The 17,005-nt window shown below is 48.8% G+C and overlaps 2 protein-coding genes across 2 annotated transcripts in view; one reads left to right on the top strand and one right to left on the bottom strand.

Moving 5' to 3' along the window:
• Positions 1-8,873, top strand: part of CHCHD4 (coiled-coil-helix-coiled-coil-helix domain containing 4) — a 60,278-nt gene extending 51,405 nt beyond the window's left edge. Inside the window, exon 3 of the mRNA XM_068104737.2 lies at positions 8,125-8,873. Coding sequence (XP_067960838.2) covers positions 8,125-8,447 — 323 coding nt within the window. The 3' untranslated portion in view covers positions 8,448-8,873. The remainder of the gene's footprint in view (positions 1-8,124) is intronic.
• Positions 8,874-15,752: 6,879 nt separating this feature from the next.
• MED20 (mediator complex subunit 20) overlaps positions 15,753-17,005 on the bottom strand; it is a 47,581-nt gene continuing 46,328 nt past the window's right edge. Inside the window, exon 4 of the mRNA XM_068104747.2 lies at positions 15,753-16,493. Coding sequence (XP_067960848.1) covers positions 16,269-16,493 — 225 coding nt within the window. The 3' untranslated portion in view covers positions 15,753-16,268. The remainder of the gene's footprint in view (positions 16,494-17,005) is intronic.

The following is a 17,005-nucleotide window of genomic DNA, read 5'->3' as shown; positions in this document are numbered from 1 at the left end:
TCCCCCCCACCCCCTTCCCACACCGCCTTCCCCCAATCCCTCTCCCTCCCATACATTCCCGATGTCCCTGCTCTCAAATGTTGTGTTTATGTGCTTCCCCTTCTCTCCCCATCTTGTCTACCGCTCCCCTTTTTATATACTTTGTTTGTTTGTCTCTTTGATTTGTTTTTGTGATAAATGTTATCTTTCACAAGCCTCGATTCTGTATCCAAAAAAAAATAAAAATGTTGAATCGGATCATTCTCATCAGCCTGTTGTCTACATGCACATGCAGATGTACATGGCAGCTTTACTCTTCGACGTTTGCAGCGGAGCGTTCCACATCGTGAGCCACAGGCAATTTTCATGATGCAATCCAAAGGAGCTTGTGGAATGGGATCAGAGGTCATAATTGGATGTGTCCCTGTCTCATCCCGTGTGCAGATTCAAGACGCACACACCATCACGCTGGGCTCTTGTAAACATGAGCAGTACTGACACCATATCCACGTATCCCACCAGAACGGACCATATCCACGTATCCCACCAGAACGGACCATGTCCACGTATCCCACCAGAACGGACCATGTCCATGTATCCCACCAGAACGGACCATGTCCATGTATCCCACCAGAACGGACCATGTCCATGTATCCCACCAGAACGGACCATGTCCATGTATCCCACCAGAACGGACCATGTCCATGTATCCCACCAGAACGGACCATGTCCATGTACCCCACCAGAACGGACCATGTCCATGTATCCCACCAGAACGGACCATGTCCATGTATCCCACCAGAACGGACCATGTCCATGTATCCCACCTGAACGGATAATGTCGATGTATCCCACCAGAACGGACCATGTCCATGTATCCCACCAGAACGGACCATGTCCATGTATCCCACCAGAACGGACCATATCCATGTATCCCACAAGAACGGACCATATCCATGTATCCCACAAGAACGGACCATATCCATGTATCCCACCAGAACGGACCATGTCCATGTATCCCACCAGAACGGACCATGTCCATGTATCCCACCAGAACGGACCATGTCCATGTATCCCACCAGAACGGACCATGTCCAATGTCCATGTATCCCACCAGAACGGACCGTGTCCATGTATCCCACCAGAACGGACCGTGTCCTTGTCCCACCAGAACGGACCGTGTCCATGTGTCCCACCAGAACGGACCGTGTCCATGTGTCCCACCAGAACGGACCGTGTCCATGTGTCCCACCAGAACGGACCGTGTCCATGTGTCCCACCAGAACGGACCGTGTCCATGTGTCCCACCAGAACGGACCGTGTCCATGTGTCCCACCAGAACGGACCGTGTCCATGTGTCCCACCAGAACGGACCGTGTCCATGTGTCCCACCAGAACGGACCGTGTCCATGTGTCCCACCAGAACGGACCGTGTCCATGTGTCCCACCAGAACGGACCGTGTCCATGTGTCCCACCAGAACGGACCGTGTCCATGTGTCCCACCAGAACGGACCGTGTCCATGTGTCCCACCAGAACGGACCGTGTCCATGTGTCCCACCAGAACGGACCGTGTCCATGTGTCCCACCAGAACGGACCGTGTCCATGTGTCCCACCAGAACGGACCGTGTCCATGTGTCCCACCAGAACGGACCGTGTCCATGTGTCCCACCAGAACGGACCGTGTCCATGTGTCCCACCAGAACGGACCGTGTCCATGTGTCCCACCAGAACGGACCGTGTCCATGTGTCCCACCAGAACGGACCGTGTCCATGTGTCCCACCAGAACGGACCGTGTCCATGTGTCCCACCAGAACGGACCGTGTCCATGTGTCCCACCAGAACGGACCGTGTCCATGTGTCCCACCAGAACGGACCGTGTCCATGTGTCCCACCAGAACGGACCGTGTCCATGTGTCCCACCAGAATGGACAGAACAGAACATGTGTCCAACCAGAATGGACAGAACAGAACATGTGTCCAACCAGAACATGTCCCATTCTCATATGATGGAAAAGAAGAGCAGAACATGCAAACAGAACCAAACAAAGGCAGAACAGCTGCAGAAAAGCAGAAAAAGCTGAGGGTAAGTAGCGTTTTTGCTTTTTCGCATTTCGATTTACCATCGGCCATAATCGCCACCACTTTAGCAATCAATCTTATCAGTAACTTTCTACATTACGTATCAGACATACGTGCAGGTACAGCCTTATCAGACATACGTGCAGGTACAGCCTTATCAGACATACGTGCAGGTACAGCCTTATCAGACATACGTGCAGGTTCAGCCTTATCAGACATACGTGCAGGTACAGCCTTATCAGACATACGTGCAGGTACAGCCTTATCAGACATACGTGCAGGTACAGCCTTATCAGACATACGTGCAGGTACAGCCTTATCAGACATACGTGCAGGTGCAGCCTTATCAGACATACGTGCAGGTGCAGCCTTATCAGACAGCAGGGCTAGTAGTCATATACTGTAGGTTTCATGTGCCAAGCAGATAGATAATCTACAGAAACAGAGAAAATGATGAAATGATGGTTAATCTCCATGACCATGGTGCATAATTTGTGTTATTTATGGACGCCATCTCCCCCCCTCCCCCTCCCACCCCCTTCAATGCCAAGTCCTCACCTTCCCCTCCCAACCCTAAGGCATTGATTTCCTCCCTGTACTCAAGCCTCCACACCTCCCATGTCCTTCCCCCCCCCCCTCAACCCCAAGTCCTCACCTTCCCCTCACAACCCTAAGGCATTGATCTCCTCCCCACAGTCAAGCCTCCACACCCCCCATGTCCTCCACCCCCCTTTAACCTCAAGTCCTCACCTTCCCCTCCCAACCCTAAGGCATTGATCTCCTCCCTGTACTGAAGCCTCCACACCCCCCATGTCCTCCTCCCCCCTTTAACCTCAAGTCCTCACCTTCCCCTCCCAACCCTAAGGCATTGATCTCCTCCCTGCACTCAAGCCTCCACACCCCCCATGTCCTCCTCCCCCCTTCAACCCCAAGTCCTCACCTTCTGCAACACAAGATGCAGCACACCTGCTCAAATCTACTGTCGAGTGCAGTCAGACAAACATCAATAACCCTGTAGAAAAATTCTACTTTGAACTTTGTCTGTGGGTCTGAACCTGGTTCATCTACAGACTCGGAAGAAAAGTGCCTGGATTCGTAAGAAAAGTGAGCATGACACCTGGATTTGGTCTAATGCAACTTCCAACTGCACGTCCTTTGACTGCAATACCTTGCTGACTCAGTTGATCTGGACAAGCAGATCGTACCAGATGACGAGACATATGAGAAATCTGAAAGTCCCCACTTCCTTCACTCGGCCCATTGCCTCGCTGTAACATTTAGCATCCTTTCTTTTCGCAGTGTCAGCTAAATTCAGTAGAGCAGCAAAGCTTATGTGAGCCTAATGCCGAGTGAACAACCTTTAGAGGCCATTTTTCCCTGCAGAGCGGTGGTTGGCCTTTTTCGGGCACCGTGGTCCCCTCTTTGAAGCAATGTTTCATGGCCGGATGCCCTTCCTGCCGCCAACCCTGTTAGTCGCCTCTTGCGACACACAGGGAATTACTAGTGAACTGGTACTCAATTTGCCGACCTCTGAAGGATGACAGGCTGAGTCAACCACCCTGGTGTTAATTCAACGATCGACCGGGATTCGAACCCAGGATCCGAGGATCCCAAGCCGGCACCCTAACCGCTGAGCCAACACCAGGCTTAGCCTAATGCCAAGTATGTCAAGATAAAGAAAATAACGCTGACTCGCATCCTCAAGGTACTTCTGCAAGATGGAGGAAATGACGTAAAATCGAGTAAATAATTCATAGTCAATTTCATTCTATTTACTTTGAGGTCGTTGGAAAGTTATTCAACAAGTAATAAAAAGTTTTTTTTTTCAATGAAAAAGGATGTCGGGATGCTACTGGAAAACGTATGGAAACAAGAAGAAATGACCGATTAAACAACGAGAACAACAGGCATTTTAAGGCCATTTTCCCTGCCAGAGCTGGGGTTAGCCTTGCGGTCCCCATGACAATCTTCTCCATCTTCCCCTATTTTCTGCATCTCTCCTTGTTAACCCTAACCCCCTTGCCCACATTTCTTCTTCCACCATCTTTAGCCAAGTCTTTCTCGGTCTTCCTCATCCTCTACTTCCTTCTACATTCATTTCCATCACTCTTCTCAACCAGTCAATTTCATCCTTCCTCAACACATGACCAAACCATCTCAACCTTTCTCTTCACAGCATCAATCACAGGCTCGATTCCCAGAAAATGATCGATTATACTTGGGGAAAAAAAAAATCGATGTCTGTTTAAACATGAAGATACAGGGTTCTATTTTGAAAGTCCGTCTATCTTTCTGAATTGGATTAAGAAAATGTTTAATGTATGGCAGCAGGAACCATTTAAGATTTTAGAATAAAAAGTGACGGCGTTCGGGAAAAAAGCACATAAACAACAACGACTCTACCACGAAAAGTTCAGTTTTCGCGTGTTTCACTATTTTTCATCCTCATTGAGATTTACAGATAGGTATACCATGTGGTTATGAAGTGCAACATGATGTCTTTGATTAAACCCATCAGTGAAGCGATTGGCAGCCGGTAGGCATGCAGGATAGTTGTTGGAAACGTCTACGTTGCACAACTGGACTTTAAAGAAAGCTGATGTGGGAGGCCCCTATTTGTCGGAGGCCCCTGTTTGTCGGAGGCCCCTGTTTGTCGGAGGCCCCTGTTTGTCGGAGGCCCCTGTTTGTCGGAGGCCCCTGTTTGTCGGAGGCCCCTGTTTGTCGGAGGCCCCTGTTTGTCGGAGGCCCCTGTTTGTCGGAGGCCCCTGTTTGTCGGAGGCCCCTGTTTGTCGGAGGCCCCTGTTTGTCGGAGGCCCCTGTTTGTCGGAGGCCCCTGTTTGTCGGAGGCCCCTGTTTGTCGGAGGCCCCTGTTTGTCGGAGGCCCCTGTTTGGCGGAGGCCCCTGTTTGGCGGAGGCCCCTGTTTGTCGGAGGCCCCTGTTTGTCGGAGGCCCCTGTTTGTCGGAGGCCCCTGTTTGTCGGAGGCCCCTGTTTGTCGGAGGCCCCTGTTTGTCGGAGGCCCCTGTTTGTCGGAGGCCCCTGTTTGTCGGAGGCCCCTGTTTGTCGGAGGCCCCTGTTTGTCGGAGGCCCCTGTTTGTCGGAGGCCCCTGTTTGTCGGAGGCCCCTGTTTGTCGGAGGCCCCTGTTTGTCGGAGGCCCCTGTTTGTCGGAGGCCCCTGTTTGTCGGAGGCCCCTGTTTGTCGGAGGCCCCTGTTTGTCGGAGGCCCCTGTTTGTCGGAGGCCCCTGTTTTGCCGGAGGCCCCTGTTTTGCCGGAGGCCCCTGTTTTGCCGGAGGCCCCTGTTTTGCCGGAGGCCCCTGTTTTGCCGGAGGCCCCTGTTTTGCCGGAGGCCCCTGTTTTGCCGGAGGCCCCTGTTTTGCCGGAGGCCCCTGTTTTGCCGGAGGCCCCTGTTTTGCCGGAGGCCCCTGTTTTGCCGGAGGCCCCTGTTTTGCCGGAGGCCCCTGTTTTGCCGGAGGCCCCTGTTTTGCCGGAGGCCCCTGTTTTGCCGGAGGCCCCTGTTTTGCCGGAGGCCCCTGTTTTGCCGGAGGCCCCTGTTTTGCCGGAGGCCCCTGTTTTGCCGGAGGCCCCTGTTTTGCCGGAGGCCCCTGTTTTGCCGGAGGCCCCTGTTTTGCCGGAGGCCCCTGTTTTGCCGGAGGCCCCTGTTTTGCCGGAGGCCCCTGTTTTGCCGGAGGCCCCTGTTTTGCCGGAGGCCCCTGTTTTGCCGGAGGCCCCTGTTTTGCCGGAGGCCCCTGTTTTGCCGGAGGCCCCTGTTTTGTCGGAGGCCCCTGTTTGTCGGATGCTCCCAGCGGCTGCGGGCTCTGCTGGCTCCTAACGGAGGCTCTGGTTGTGAACGGCAGGTATTTCATGCAAGATGCCACCTCGGTTTCACACGATACATGTATGGTCTGACAGCACATTGTACATCATGATTTTGAGCATAGTCATAATCAGAAGATTCTTGATCAGAAAAATCTTTGCCAAAATCACTTTCCGTTATGAATGCAGCCGTTAGTTATGTTGTGCCGCCATTATCCCTTGCATGCTGAGACGACCCTTCCCTAGATTACATCACCCAATATTGAGTGAGTGAGCAGTAAGCTCAATACGTGCCCCATCAAAGTTTCAAAACAAACGGTACCGTCCTCGTCACCAGTGCAGTCATTCAGCAAAGTTTCAAATTTCTACCTCAAATCGTGGAGGAGTTACAGGTTAGAAAGTCATAGCAACTTCTACTAAAAACAATCCCTTAAACTATCTTTTTCTGCAATATGACCGAGTCTCTTTGTTCCAATGATGTAACGCTCATTGTGGAGCTTGTCCATGTCCCACACTACGGACAAATACATTAAAGACATCAAGCAAAGCTCGCACTCTCACCACGTCTATCAGAAAGAATCGCCAAGTTAACCAACCGATCCATTTGCAGTTAACCATTGGAACGAGGTTCATTCTGTCGAACTTCTGGGAGTCACCATCAGCGACGACCTCCTGGGAAGGCCTATCTCAAAGCTGTATTCCAAATTCAGCTCCAGATTAAGCATCCTCCTTTGTGCTCAGTCCTTCCTTGGTAAATCTGACCTCGTTATATGAAGCCCATCCGCACCTCAATGGAGTCTGTTTTCAATCATTCTATGGATATTCCCTTGTTTGCTGTGTCCACCTGATGCCCCACTGTCAGCATGATGCCCTTTTGCCCTCTTTTTTGAGCCGATATTTTGTGAACACTACTGTTCCTTGTGCCTCTGGACTGGTTCTTCTGTGTCACACTTCTCGATCCTGGATAGTGTGGAATCTCCATCTCTTAAAATCAAAGACTACTCCCACGAATAGCACAAGGCCTGCCCTTTTCTGACCGCAAACAGGTTGGTGGACTCTGCTTTCTACCACCTCCTCAGGTCGTGCATCCTCTGCTTTCTTTTATCCTTTCTCGGTCCCTTCAGGTCATGTGCATTATTTTAGCAACCTCCATCCAGGCGTACCACTCCCAAATTCCAGGTGTGCTACTCATCTCCACTCCTTTGCTTTTTTAATTCCTTATGGAACCAGCATCTTCAATCTGTTTAACCCCATTGTCCCTTTAAGGGCTTCGCTATAGCTTCGCTGTGTGAGGGTGCACTACCATCTCAGGTGATCCTCCATCCCTGCCTTACCCATCTTCTCGACACTTATTAATCCTTCCCATCTCTTTGTAAGCTGGTGTTTCCTTCCCTCTTTCTCTTGCCCACGTGTCCATTCATTGTGTCTGATGGTTGTCCTACTTCCTCAGTCTGTCTTCTTTGAACTTGATTTCAAACAAATACACATGAATGCACTTTTTTACCTCACGTGAGCGAAGTCAAAGGTGGGGTAAAGCAATTGGTTCACTTCTGTCTGTCTACAAACGTCAGTTTACGATTGAGGAACGACTTTGGTAGTACACAGGGCAACTGTTTGCCCCCCCCCCCCCCCCTTCCCAGCGTTCCCTCCCAATGCTTTCGAAGGGAGCGGGTGTTTCCAGTCAATCAAAATTGAAAATCATTCCAAACAGGAAACTTGATTTTTAAGGATGTCATTAAAGGACACAAACACCAGGCACGAAAATGAATGTAAAGCGTTAACTAAGGTGGTGTCTAAGAAGCCACATCAACAGCACGAAACTTCTGGATTTTCTTTCTAGAACGTTTAAATTTTTCATTTTATTTCAATTGAATTATATATTTGAACGCTGTCGAACACCAATCGCATTTTTACACTTTCAAACCCTTTTTGTTTAGCAGTACTTGGACAAAATATCACGACCAATCAAATTTGCCGCTCATAGACTCCGCCCATGTCCTTGTTTCTGAACACAGCGCAGGATAAGGTGATATGGAGATCGGAATTGCTGGATTTTAACTGTTTTGCGTCCAGATTGCTCATTTATTTTAAACAAGTCTTCCCTTTCTGACTAAAAATGATACACGAAGCCGTATTCCAGGTAATTTCATACGAAAGGTCATTTGATAGGTTTTGCGTATGTCGAGTTGCTTATTTTCTTACATCTGAAGAAGGATGCCTAATCATCTCTTGTGCTGAATGAACTTGCAGGCCTGATCCTGCCTAATGGTGAAATCAACTGGAACTGCCCGTGCTTGGGCGGCATGGCGAGCGGTCCGTGCAGTGAACCGTTCAAGGCGGCTTTCTCCTGCTTTCACAAGAGCCAGGAGGAGATGCGTGGCTCGGACTGCCTCGACCAGTTTCGTGACATGCAGGACTGCATGCAGCGCTACCCGGAACTGTATCCTCAGGACGACGACCCGCTGGAAGTAAGCCCTGAACGACTGGAGAGCGATGACGTCGGTGAAGCGGCGCCGGCCGAGTCGACGCCGCCGCCAATCGACCAGGTGGTGGCAGCAGATACGTCCAGCTAGTTTTGTGTGGATTTCGACTGGAAAAAGTGGATTTTATTTTCCCAATGGAACCAACGTGGTGACCTGTGGGGGATTTTTTTTTCATGCACCCTCATGATCGCACTCTCTCGTGTGGTCCTATTGGGCCTAAAACGTGAAAAGCAACACTGTTATAAACCGTTTTCACCACGACGACAACTGTGTGATTCAAATTGTCAGCGTCAACACTGTTCAGAAATTTCATTTCGTGCATTTTTCACTTTGGTCTCAGTTTTAATTCATTCTTATTTTTTTTAAATCCCTTCGTTTTGGAAGATCCTAACATGTGATGTGAACATATTTGTGTAACTTGCAGCCGCTACAGAAGGAACAAGGCGAATGAAATTTCTTCAGTGTCCAATTTGCGGACTTCAATGTGGAGTAAACCACGCAGCCATGTTTATAGAACCTTGTTTCCATGTTTTCTTTTGTTGTTATCTGTTTAACCACACAAGTCATTACCACTATTTGCAGAAATGTCCTGAAACATCCATTCCTGAAATGCCCATTCACCTGTTTCAAATGGTCTCAAAACCTCCAACTTTGTCTGCAAGGTGACTGAAGGATGCCTCTTCTTTAGCACCGCATCACTTCCTTCACTGGATGACTGATTTCACTCATGTGAGCTTCGAGTCTAAACGGTAAATAAGGTGCACCACAGTACGATATGCACGTTGAGCAACAAACATGGCGAGGTGAGGGACTGGATAGCGGGAAGGAACCATGCCATTCCCACCTCAGTGATGCTCCACCATATAAAGTAGTTCCATGCAACTCAAAACGTGTTTATTGCGAAACAAGCCAAATTTTCGCGATGTGTAATCGCACAAAAGGGAGTAATTTAGCAACGACGTTTATCTGAAATAACATACAGCGGAATGACATACAGCAGGAACTCGCTTCAATATAGATTTCTATAATGTTTAATGAAGGCAGGATGTGTGATCATCACGCCTTAAATAACTACCACAGTTTGCAAAATTATTGCATATTGCAGTTTTATGAAGGTTGATAGTTTCTCGTTTTGTTCAAAGAAACCTGCATGAGGCCAAGGAGTTCATAGAGGAAGAATGTGTGGAAAGAAGTGTTACAAACCATGCCTTTAAGAGGTGCATTTATGTTTATTATTATATATTTTTATGCATAAAATTCCATGAACTGATAAAATTGAGGATTTATGCCAAGGCCGCCCGTGCTCATTCTGCTGTGACCACACAAGTCAATTTTGGTAAAACCACGCATGCCCATTCTGCCGCGACTGTGCATGCTCATTCCGCTGTGACCACACATGCCAACTTCGGTAAAACCACGCATGCCCATTGGGGTACAACCGTGCATGCCCATTCTGCCGCAACCACGCATGCCCATCCACCGCCACTGCTCATTCCCATTCCGTTGTGACTGCGCATGCCCATTCTGCCGTGACCGCGCATGCCCATTCCCCCGTGACCGCGCATGCCCATTCCCCCGTGACCGCGCATGCCGATTCCGCCACGACCATGCATGCCCATTCCCCCGCGACCGCGCATGCCCATTCCGCCGTGACTGCGCATGCCCATTCCCCCGCGACCGTGCATGCCCATTCCCCCACGACCATGCATGCCCATTCCCCCGCGACTGTGCATGCCCATTCTGCCACGACCGCGCATGCCCATTCCCCCGCGACTGCGCATGTCAATTCCCCCGCGACCGCGCATGCCCATTCCCCCGCAACCGCGCATGCCCATTCCCCCGCGACCACGCATGCCCATTCCCCCGCGACCGTGCATGCCCATTCTGCCACGACCGCGCATGCCCATTCCGCCGTGACTGCGCATGCCCATTCCCCCGCGACTGCGCATGCCCATTCCCCCGCGACCGTGCATGCCCATTCTGCCACGACCGCGCATGCCTATTCCGCCGCGACCACGCCTGCCCGTTCTGCTGCGACCACGCATGCCCATTCCGCCGTGACCGTGCATGCCCATTCCGCCGCGACCATGCATGCCCATTCCGCCACGACCGCGCATGCCCATTCCGCCGTGACCGCGCATGCCCATTCCGCCGCGACCACGCATGTCCATTCCGCCACGACCACGCATGCCCATTCCACCGTGACCACGCATGCACACACACGCACTGCACACACACACACACCTCTTCCATTTATAGTAGATTCAATTCCCGTGGATTCCTTGTTCAGGCTGTTTCATACGACGGAGCTCTTTCACGAGCCTCGATTCAGTGTACAAAAAAAAAAAAAATCAGTGATGCGCCGACGTAACGAATCTGGCGCCGAGAAACCGTGACTCACGATGGTTTTTTGATCACAGGGTTTGCTTTTGCCTTGCTCCGTGACTGGAGTGTTTGTGATCACGTGTCCCGTGTGCGGTGTGTAGCACTGGTACCTCACTATTATTTTATTTTCATAAATGTAACAATGAAAAACAAGGCATTTCCCGAGACATGATATTTCTGCTGAGATTATTTGATCCCATATAACATTATCACGCATAACGCCGACACGGAGGCGAATGTGTCTAGCGGCTCCGCCCCCATCAAGCTGATTGACAGTCATAGCCACGCCTAGCCCAATCCCATTGTTTTACATAGGAATGTAGTTTTACGTAATTTTCGTGGAATCCTTTCAAGCTATCACAATTATAATACCAAAGCATGTTTCAGGAAGTAAAACTCTATCAATGGCAATGATTCTGCTACCATTCGACAGAGGCAGCTCGGAAATATGCCGTCTGAAGAAGATTATTATTATGAACAAGAAGATGAATTCCTGGGTTTGACCGATCTCATTTTTTTGCTTTTTTTTGCTTTTACCTTGGTCTGGAGAACTGAAAAGTGATCCCTACCTCGACAATCAGCGAACAAACCAGGTTGGCTCTCATATGTCGCCAAACCGAGTTTTTAAAGATACTCCAACTTTAGCTTTGTATGTAGCAGATGGGACCGACGTTTCCCTACATAGAGTGTACAAGCGTACTCTCTGATTATACAAGGTATTTATGAGCATATCGTTCTCCTCTGTTGTGGTTGTTTTTCCAAGGTCACAGCCTCTTTCAAGGTCACAGAAATAAGCAAACAAAAGATGACTTTGGCAGATTTCTTCACACGAGTACACCCGCTCGCGACGGGAGCGGGAGGAAGGGTCATTCCTCTTTGGGATGTATACATTAGTCAATCTATGGTCGGGTATCAAGAACATTGGGTGTGTGTTCATTTACCAAGTTTCTTGTGGAGAGATCGCCAAGTGGTTTATGCATTCGAGCAAGCACTCCATTCAAAATTGTTCAGGAACGGCTGGCTTGGCAAGCGCTAGCTAGCTGCTTGGTAAATGAGCACAATCCAGGCTTCCTCCCTTTCAGTTTCGTGTTAAACAGCAGGAGCGAGTTTCAAAAGGCCACCACGAAAAACGCCATGTTAGCACCAGGAAGTGTCATGGTATTAACCCAACCATTGTGGAGTATTTTGAGCACAGTAGATCTTCGCTCAGTTCTGCAAGTAAACCTTACTTCACGGATGTCGGGATTCCTCCAAATTTCTTAATTTAGTGTTATAAAAAGCATTCGCAACTGTTTAAAAAGCTAAGCATACGTGCTGGTGGTTTGTAATATTTTTACTTCCTGTAGAAGCTGTTGCTCCCACAGAAACGCCATTAATAACTACGAGCTATTTATACACGTTATCAACAACAATAACAACATGCATTTTAAGGCCATTTTCCCTGCTAGAGCGGGGGTTAGCCTTGCGGTCCCCATGACAATCTTCTCCATTTTGCCCTATTTTCTGCATCTCTCCTTGTTAACCCCCTTGCCCGCATTTCTTCTTCCACCATCTTTAGCCAAGTCTTTCTCGGTCTTCCCCGTCCTCTACTTCCTTCTACATTCATTTCCATCACTCTTCTCAACCAGTCACTTTCATCCTTCCTCAACACATGACCAAACCATCTCAACCTGTTCCTCTTTGCAGCATCAATCACAGGCTCTATTTCCATCATCTTTCGCAATTCATCATTTATCTTCCTCTCTCTCAACGATACTCCGCACATCCATCGAACCATTCGCATTTCCACCCTTTCCAACCTTCGTTGCTGCTCTACGTTCATTACCCATGTCTCGCTCCCATAAATCAGAACACTTCTCACACATGCAGCATACACCTTTCCCTTCAGCTTCAACGACACTCCCCTCCTCATCAGCACGCCACTCAGTTCCTGAAACTTCTTCCATGCACATCTCACTCTTGCAACCGTTGCCGAGTCTGATCCACCTTCTCCATTCAGCATGTCGCCGATTCATTCAGCAGGTAGCAAAATGTTTTCACACCTTCCAGCTTCACGCCATCTCCAAGATCCAACTCAACATCTCCTCCATCTGCAGCTCCCTCTGTGCACACCTTACATTTGAATGTAGCTGCCACACTGGTTAATTACCCTCTCAGACCACTACATTTTTGATGAACCCACTCAGCACACATTGTACATTGAATGGAGTTCACTCCGACACCCTTCCTGCACACAGCACATGGCCACTACCCAGTTCTTTCCACCTCACCACATGCTTTACCACTTGCCATCAACTTCGTCTTTCCTATATTCACCTTCAGACCTTTTGTCTCCATACATTCCTTCCACTTGTTCATCTTTTCCTTCAGTCCATCCATACTTTCCGCAATCAACACCAGATCATCTGCATACAACTCCCACGGTAAACCCTCCTTAACGTTCCGAGCCAGCACCTCCATCACAGCTACAAATAGTAGTGGACTTAGTACCGACCCCTGATGCACTCCCACCTTCACCTCAAACTCACCACTGTTCCCGTCCTTCGTCCTTACAGCTGTGTGCGCTCTTTTGTACATTGCCATCACTACTCTGATCAACCATTCCTCCACTCCTAGCTTCCTCGATGCCCATGTCACTACTTCACGTGGAACCCTATTGAATACTTTCTCCAGATCAACAAACCCAAGAAACAACTTCTTCCTCTTCTCCATGTACTTCTCCTGCAACTGCTTCACAATAAAGAGCGCGTCTGTCGTTCCTCTTCCTGGCATAAATCCAAACTGCATTTCGTCGGTCTTCACCTTCTTCCTTATCCTCCTCTCCAACACCCTTTCCAATACCTTCATTCCATGCTCCAATAACTTTATCGCTCGGTACGAGCCACACTCCAGAGGGTCACCTTTCCCCTTGTATAGAGGGACGAGGGTACTCAGTTCCCAATCCATTGGAATGCGGCCTTCTTTCACCACCAGATTACAGATCTCTGTCATTCTCTTCACACCCCAACTTCCTGCTGCCTTCAACATATCTCCCACAACTCCCGTCGGCCCTCCCGCTTTTCTACTCTTCATTGCTTTTATCGCTTCCTCAACTTCCTTCTCAGTTATCTTCTCTGCCGGTCCTAAAACTGGGCTACTCTCTATGTTGCCATCCCATTCATTCTCTGTATTCAACAGCATTTCCATATATCTTTTCCATCTTCCTTTAATTCCATCTGGGTCCACAACGATTTGTCCCACTTCATGCTTCAAGCAACTCACCCCCATCACATCACACCTCTCTTTCGCTATCTGCTTTGCAATCCTGAATACCGCTCTCTGACCCTCTTCCGAATCCAAGCTTTCTCCGAACATTTTCCTACATGCCTCCTGCGCCTTTGCTACCTCTTTCTTTGCAGCCTTCTTGGCTGCCTTATAACTTTCATGCTCTGCTTTTTCTGCTCCCATACCCTTCGCCTTCTGCCACTCCTTGAACTTCTTCCTCTTCTCGTCAATCCTCTTTCCAACTTCCTCATCCCACCACCATTTTTCCGAGTGCCTCGGTGGTCCTTTTGTCCACCCACATACCTCACCAATGGCTCCTAACAGACTATCTTTCATTGACATCCAACCACTTTCAAGCTCAACCACATCATCCTCGACCCAACTCAGCCTCTCTTTTAATGCCTCCCTTACTGTCACGTCTTTCAACCTCCACACCTTAATTCTCAGTTGGTACTTCACCCGCCGAGCTCTCCTCGCACCTTTCACCCTTATGTCGCAGACAACCAAGTGGTGCTGTGAAACAGCCTCCTCCCCCGGGATCACCTTTGTGTCCCGGAGGTGCCCCCTATCTCACCTACGCACCATCAGGTAGTCAACGGTTGTCGTCGACCCACCTGACGTGTATGTAACAAGCTTATTATCCTCTTTCTGGAACTGAGTATTACAAATCAGCTCCATCAGCAAACTCCAAAATCCTTTCACCTTCTCCATTTCTCACACCATATCCGTAACCCCCATGAACTCCTCAAAACCGTACATACTCCTTCCCACATGTCCATTTAGGTCTCCTCCTACCACAACAACTTCCTCATCTTTCACGTTTTCCATCAGCTTCTCTATCGCACACCAGAACTTGTCCTTCTCTTCATCGCTTCGACCAACCTGCGGAGCATATCCCGAGATGACGTTCAAGAGCTTTCCAATCATCATTTTCACCATCAACCTATCACTCACTCTAGTCACACTCACCACACTGTCTACAAACTCCTCAGAAAACAGGACACCAACACCATTCACGCCCTCCGGGCACCCTTGCCACACAAACTTGTATTTCTGTGCCTGCCTACCCTTCACCATTCTCACACAACTTCCCTTCCATCTCGTCTCCTGCACACAACATATGTCCACTCTTCTTCTGACCAATACTTCCACCACTTCTCCTGATCTCCCTGTCATTGTCCCTACATTCCATGTCCCAAACCTCAGAAACCGATCTCCACTTCGGGCTGTACCCTGCCCATATGTAGTTGTAATTGTCATGGTTCTCCCCTTGAGGCAATGTTTTCATGGCCGGATGCCCTTCCTGACGCCAACCCTCTTAGTCGCCTCTTACGACACGCAGGGATACGGTGTACCTATTCTAACCAGGGTACACACCGGGTTTATACACGTTATCACTGCAGGAAAAACGCCTTGGGTAAGTTGGACATTATTAGTATTACTATTGTTTTGTAATAACATTAATAATATGCGATTATCATTAATTTTGTTTTTAAAAGCGTCTTTGTAAAAACGCCACAGTAAAGCTAATTTAACATTGATATACACCTCAACACGCAACGCCATTGACGGCAACGACGGGGAAAACCCGCTTGGGGGAGAAACCCCCTTGGGGAGGGGGGGTGGGCAAATGAATGCGCTGCATCCTTCATTGTGTAACCCTTGGTCATCCTGTCAAGTTTGGTTGAGATGGGATAAGTAACGACGGAATGTATTGTCATCAAAAATTCATCAGACAGGCGGACAGACAGACATGAAATGGTGTATTTTAGTATGATTATGATCACCGTATTTGGTCCATTTATAATGATGGTTTATGGTTGGAATTGTTATCTTTAATCACCCCCCAAGCACAGAACCTCCAGTTTGAATATCCCCACAAGCATGGCACATTACCTGGTTCGATGCTCCCCTTCCTTCCCCTTAAGGAATAGTGTAATCTGAGAGACGCCTCAGTTAAGGTTTAATTGAATCAAACATTTAATTCACAAACTCTGAAATGGATATCTTTAATCTGTCATTTTATATCCACACCCTTAGGGAAAAATGAAATATCTGCAGAGAAAGAGTAGAATATAAAGGGGTGGGGGGGGGGGGGGGGAGGCGTGATCTCAGTACATCGAATAAAGGGGGTCAGGAGGTGCTTTCTACATGGAGAAAAGAAAAGGGGGGAAAGAAGGGGTTAAGTATTGGTATGGAGAGAGAATAAAAATAGGGGTGGAGTGGTGGGAGCAGGGGGGGTATGGCAGCAAGCAACCAGGATTATCGGATACTGATATTGCTGCTTTGTGCATGGTGTTTGCGCATCCTATTGAACAGTTCCATGTACTGGATCATGGTATCGGACGGGTTGTAAGGGGGGGCTCCGTCATGTCGCGAAGCACATGTAGGCGGCACGAGTGGGCCATTGGACCCCATAAAGCTTTGGGTGAACTCCTGCAGCAGTCCCCAGCAGTCGGCCGGAACCATGCTCGGACAGTATTCTACCTGTGGAAATCACGTGGTGAGCGGGGGTAAATGGAGGAAGGAGAGCAGTGCAACTATGGGACCAGTTAACCACGCAATTTCAAACTTACCAATTTCAGACTTGTTTTTATGCCTCCACAGTCAAAAAAAAGTCCTCAGGAGACATTACGTTATCGGAATGTCTGTGCATCCATCTTCGGTTCTTTGTTACGACGATAACTTTTGAACCGTTGAAGGAATTTCAACCAAACTTGGCACAACTATAGATTGTGATACAAAGATTAACCGTTTCCATTTTGGGTTAAACAGGTCAAAGGACATGCACCCTTTGAAAATCACAAGATAGAATCATCTAATGTCTCTTTTACTCATCTTTCTCTCTCCTGCGACCTGAATATTTCATGTGACCTTGAAGAACATCTCTTGGTGGACATGGACTGTGGCTGGAGGCAAATCATATCTATCGACGCATTCTCCTCCAATTCCATTTCCTAGTTCTACTCTTTAATATGTTGGTTTCGTTTTCAGTTTAC

Source organism: Myxine glutinosa, chromosome 1 (genome assembly GCF_964187855.1).
Source record: "Myxine glutinosa chromosome 1, kmMyxGlut1.1, whole genome shotgun sequence".
Taxonomy (NCBI): domain Eukaryota; kingdom Metazoa; phylum Chordata; class Myxini; order Myxiniformes; family Myxinidae; genus Myxine; species Myxine glutinosa.
The sequence above is the reverse complement of the archived record's forward strand: the minus strand, read 5'-3'. Positions and strand labels throughout refer to the sequence as shown.